The sequence below is a fragment of the Papaver somniferum genome, chromosome 6 (assembly GCF_003573695.1).
Source record: "Papaver somniferum cultivar HN1 chromosome 6, ASM357369v1, whole genome shotgun sequence".
Taxonomy (NCBI): domain Eukaryota; kingdom Viridiplantae; phylum Streptophyta; class Magnoliopsida; order Ranunculales; family Papaveraceae; genus Papaver; species Papaver somniferum.
Genome location: NC_039363.1, coordinates 15,674,464 through 15,680,181, shown reverse-complemented (window position 1 = coordinate 15,680,181; position 5,718 = coordinate 15,674,464). Strand labels below are relative to the sequence as shown.

The 5,718-nt window shown below is 39.6% G+C and overlaps 1 protein-coding gene across 1 annotated transcript; it reads left to right on the top strand.

The window, feature by feature from the left end:
* The first annotated feature begins 1,976 nt into the window (after positions 1-1,976).
* LOC113290539 (purine permease 3-like) lies at positions 1,977-3,117 on the top strand. Its single transcript, XM_026540132.1, has 3 exons — positions 1,977-2,384; positions 2,457-2,759; positions 2,851-3,117. Exons 1-3 carry the CDS (start codon positions 1,977-1,979, stop codon positions 3,115-3,117), a joined length of 978 nt encoding a protein of 325 aa, XP_026395917.1.
* The last annotated feature ends 2,601 nt before the right edge of the window (positions 3,118-5,718 follow it).

Sequence of the window (5,718 nt, the reverse complement as noted above, 5' to 3'; positions counted from 1 at the left end):
ATTGGCCTCTCATATCATATGGCTCGGTAGCTCGACGCAAGAGATGATTGTGGATAGACTTGATGAGTCAAGTTGCATTACATTCCTTGGATGCTCATGCTTCCTATCAAGGCGTTCTACTTAGGCACGTACCAATGGCGTGTTGGGCATGACACTCGAAAGTAAGCTACATCGATATGCAAATTAGCGGAGCTTGCATAAGCCTAAGGAAGGTATGACATGAGCCTGATTGATGCACCGTTGGCACGATCAATACAAGTGCATTATCTCAGCAGTGCCTAAGCTAAGTGGAGAATGGGTATTAGGCCTGCAGTGACTTATGCGTAAGTCAAGGCATGCCTTATGCCTGAACAAGACTCGGAAGCCAGTGATGCATGCAAGGTGCATCGGCCATAGCCTTCAAGGATTTAAATCTTTTGCAGAACAAGGGTAAGTTGGAAAGGTGTGAAAGCTAAGTTAGCTGTATCATGCTCCATGAGCATGCTTGCAAGGAAAACTGAACGTGCATTTACCTAGCTTTAAGGATCAGTAAGGAGCATCATCACGGCGCACCAGCGAAGTTATGGCCTGCACGCCTAGGCGCACCAGGCGTAATTTTTTCGTCTGTCACAAGGTATTTCGATCTGCACACGGTAGCTATACGTGGAGGTCGGTGTGGCTCTCCAAGCCGACAAACTAACTGTAAAAATAAACACTAATATCACTGATATGACTGTACAACACCATGCGCTGTAGAGAAAAGTCTACGATCCTTCGGACAATATCAGTGTTGTATTATTCAAAATCCACATACAACCTCCAAATAACATTATATTTGTTCCTAACCAACATTTGGTATCTCCACACATGAATGTTATCTCGCTCATTCTTTTATTTTCTTGACTTCCAATTACCTCCCTCGTACCTCATTATCATTGGCCAATATTTCGTCATGTAGTCACAAAATCTTGGTACACCAATGTTGAAACGTGCATACCACCAGAGCTGGAGTAAAAAACATATAAAGAAAAGCAAACTATATTTAGTCCAAAACTTGCTAGATATTTGTACACTGATTTAAAGCCAAAAGAATATATTAGCGTATTTACCTCAAAGATGCCCCAACAACCTTCTATATTTGATGCACCACACCATGCGATATCAAGGAAAATATACAATTCGGCTAATATAGCAGACCCCAATCATAAATTGAAGCCTATTCCATATCTTGCAACGCGTCTAACCATACTACTTGAGTACTTGAGTTTGAATTTGGGAAAAAACATGAACCAAGCATCCATAAAATAAATACCTTTGCAATCTATATCATTAGCACGGATATACTCCTCCGAGTAAGGATCGTTACGACCATGCAATTCGTTAAATATAAATGCCTTGAAACCGGAATTAGACCTCCATCACTTGTTAAAGCTAAATGATTTTGTTGTGTTGTTATGCGAAATTACAACGAAAATGCATCTTTGTATCGCTCTTCTGCCAGCGAACCATGTTGGTCAAATGGAACATCATCTCCTAAACGGAAATGATAGATATCTCCAAATTTTTGTCCCAAATATCTCCTGACTGAAATAAAGGGATGGGTTTCACTTTCAGCTTTACCATCCCCATGTTGAGAGGCTTTAATGTGGACCATTTGATCACCTCGGTGGATCGGGAGACTCTTGCGGTGCGTGTAGCACCGCTCTGTACAAAATTACATGGACAGTACACAAAGACTTCTTTTTAGATGGACTCCATGAGTTGATCAAAATGGCATTTTTGATATTTATCGGATAGACTAAGCCCATTTGATGATAAGTTTACTTATATATTTGAACGTTGTTAGATATTACCCAAGAATCAACACACGGTTAGAGTTAAAAGTCAGACCACTAAACCTTGGGGAATAACACAATTCATCTCATGCCCACCTTCAGCACATTTTTTTTCTTTGTGCAACTATCTCTCTCTCTCTGATCTAGTTAATCATTACTGCCATGGCTACTTCTGCCATGAATATTGTAGCACCAGATGTTCTAGGAACAACCCAAGATGACGGCAATCCAAAACCCCATATAGAAAAACCAATCAAAACCAAAAACTGGCTGATGATCATTATAAATTGTGCCTTTGCTATTTGTGGTGCAATAGGTGGTCCTCTCTTAATGCGACTGTACTATCTTCATGGTGGTAATCGTATATGGCTTAGTAGTTTTATTGCATCTGCTGGTTTTCCAATTCTCATATTTCCTCTCATGTTTCTCTTCATTCGCTCGAAATCATCCGCCGATAAAATTTCATCTTCTTTTTGGATGGAACACAAGTTGTTTCTTTGGGGTGCCATACTTGGGATTCTGTATGGTCTTGTTACTTTCATGTACGCATTGGGTTTATCCTATATTCCAGTATGAACTTCATCCCTTCTCATGGAAACTCAATTATGTTTTATTGCATTTTTTTCATGGTTGATTGTGAAGCAAAAATTCACAGCTTTCATCATAAATGCGGTGGTTGTAACGACACTTGGATCAGTGTTGTTGGGTGTTAATGCCAATGGTGATAGGCCAATTGGTGTATCAAAAGCTCAGTACTGTTTGGGGTTTCTTACGACTTTGGCGGCTGCGGCTTTACTTGGGTTAATGATGCCCCTAATTGAACTTGCATACACTAAAGCAACTAAAAACATTACTTGCTCAATTTTGCTGCAGTTCCAGTTCATTCTTTCCGTTTTCTCAACCATCGTTTGCGTCATTGGTATGCTAGTCAACAAGGATTTTCAGGTACATGTTTGCGTTAATCTATTACCATTTACCAAGCAATTGTCCCATACGCCATACTAATACACTTGGATAATGTTGATCAATTTCACAGGCTATACCTAGAGAAGCAAATGATTTTGGACTTGGCAAAGCCAACTACTATATCATAATGGTCGTGACCGCAATAACATGGCAATTGTCAGGTGTTGGAACCATGGGCGTAATCTTCTACGCGAGTGCTCTTTTCAACGGTATACTCGGATCAGTTCTAATCCCATTAACAGGAATAGTAGCCGTGATATTTTACCATGAAGGTGTTAGAAAAAGCGGGTTTTTTGTTTTAAAACCAAATATGCATGGACTATGTTTTGATCCCTAGACTTATTGCCCACTAGTTTTTTTTTCTTTTGAATTGATAAAACAATAGTCCCGCATAGATTAAAATCTAAAGAGTTTTAGACTTAAATACCATAAAATTGACTAAAGGGCATGGCCCTTTGGGTCAACACACTTTTGTGTGAGCGAGAAGACCTAGACTAGGGCAAGGTTGCCTTTACCGTACGCGCGGTGCTTCGCACTGAAGAACGCACGCCGCCGTCCGTCGGGTCGGGTCGGTGCGGGTTCACTAGATCCTATCTTTTTTCTGAAAGTTTTCTTACGTTTTTTTTAAAAGAATCTTTTCTTGTCTTATGTGTCTGACACGCGTGCTTCTTTGTTGACTGACAAAAGCATACACTGTTTTCTGTTCGCATGCTTCTCTTGGACAGACAAAAACTTTCACTTTACACAGTCTTCTAGTCAGCAGCTTTACAACCTTTTCTTTTACACAGTTTTTTGAGTGACTGTTTTCCTGACAAAGTGAGAATCTTTGTCCCTCTTTTGTCATACGCATGGGAATCTTATTCCGATATTTCTAACGTCCAAATTTTTCTTGAACACTATAGAAGAGAGGAGTTTTCAGCTCAATTACACACAACAGAGAAACATCTCTTCTTCTGCTCCTTTGTTTTCTGTAAACAGTTACTACCCAGTTTTCTATGTTTTAAGTTTTGTTAATCATTGCTGCCAAGTTCTAAGGGTGCTCTCTTGTATGCTACAATGAGGAACGCTAATGATAGTTGTATCCTGGAGGCATCTCGTCGATAGGGCTATAGCATCTCTCTACAAGAGGAGTAGCCGGCGAATATTGTCTTTAGGACAGCGTATATCATACGTGCCTCTATTATTCTGCGACAATTTGCTGCTGCATCAGAAATCAAACATTGGTTCAACCTAAGTATTTTTCACAGTATTTTTTCAATTGTTGTCAATATTTCCAACAATCTAAAGACAATCCCCGACTACTTTTCGTTTTCCGTAACAACATGGGTAAAAGTACTGTCGACAAACCGGATAAGTTTAGTGGAAAATACTGTAAGGCACCTAAAAAGACCAAAAATGATCCAAAACAGAAAATTAAGGCGAACATTGTAGATAATTCTGGATATTTTTCTGGCATGGTGTCTGAAGTCAACCTTGTCTCTAATATGACAAATGTGAGAGATTGGTGGTTAGACTCTGGAGCCACCAGGCATGTCTGCAAGTTCAGAAATGCTTTCTCCTCCTATAATACAGTAGGAGACGATGAGAAATTGTTTATGGGTAACTCTTCCACCGCGAAAGTGGTGGGAAATGACAAGGTTGAATTGAAGCTCACTTCAGGAAAAACTCTCGCATTGAATGACGTGTATCACGTCCCGGACATATGCAAGAATCTTATCTCAGAAACCATCTTACTTGGTAATGGTTTTAAATTTGTAGCTGAGTCTAACAAAGTTGTAATCTCTAAGGGTGGTGACTTCGTAGGAAAAGGTTATGTCACTGAAAACATGATTAAGCTTAGTGTACTTTCTTTGAACTTGAATGTTAATGCATCTTCTTCTGCTTATGTTTGTGACTCCTCACATATATGGCATGATAGACTAGGACATGTTAATTTCAAATCCATTGAAAGACTTGCTAATTTAGGCTGCATTCCTAAAATAAAAATTGACAGAGGCCGTAAATGTGAAATTTGTGTTGAATCTAAATATGCAAGAAAACCCTTTAACAAAAAGGTTGAACGTAATACAACTCCCCTAGAACTAATCCACCCGGATTTAGGAGATTTGAAATCAACACCAACTAGAGGTGGTAAAAAATGGTACATCACTTTTATCGATGATTACTCAAGATACTGTCAGGTTTATCTTCTTAGAAGTAAAGATGAAGCCTTAGAAGCTTTCAAATTATATAAACTTGAAGTAGAAAACCAAAGAGGTGTTACAATTAAAACTCTTAGGTCAGACCGAGGCGGTGAGTATGTGATACCTATAGGAGAATTTTGCAAACTTAATGGCATCATTCATGAAACTACTGCACCTTCTTCACCTGAGTCGAATGGAGTAGCCGAAAGGAAAAACTGAACACTCATAGATATGGTGAACGCTATGTTATCTAGTTCAGGGCTACCTACGAACTTGTGGGGTGAAGCAATTCTCTCTGCTTGCTATATCTTGAACCGAGTTCCATTTAAGAAATCTGACAAAACTCCATATGAGTTATGGAGAGGTAGACAACCTTCCTATGCATTCTTTAAAGTGTGGGGGTGTTTGGCCAAGGTGGACATTCCTCGCTCCAAGAAAACCAAAATAGGACCTAAAACTGTGGATTGTGTTTTCCTAGGCTATCCTGAGCACACTAGTGCTTATAGGTTCATGGTCATTGGTAAGAACACCATAATGGAATCTAGAGATGAAGTTTTTTTTGAACACATTTTTCCTTTAGGGTCTGGACCTCGCAAAAGGGTCCACGATGACCTATCAGATGTTCCTTCAACTAGTCATCCCCCGTATCTAGATGATGAGACCGAACCTAGAAGAAGTAAGAGGGTTAGAGCCGAGAAAAGTTTCGGTCCAGATTTTGTGACTCTTACTGTAGAGTCCTAACCCCAAACCTATAA

Excerpts from the sequence above, each read along its gene's own strand:
- LOC113290539 (XM_026540132.1), top strand. The coding sequence starts at position 1,977 with ATGGCTACTTCTGCCATGAATATTGTAGCACCAGATGTTCTAGGAACA. Across the intron at positions 2,385-2,456 it reads TGGGTTTATCCTATATTCCA|CAAAAATTCACAGCTTTCAT; the intron begins GTATGAACTTCA and ends TTGATTGTGAAG. Across the intron at positions 2,760-2,850 it reads TAGTCAACAAGGATTTTCAG|GCTATACCTAGAGAAGCAAA; the intron begins GTACATGTTTGC and ends TCAATTTCACAG.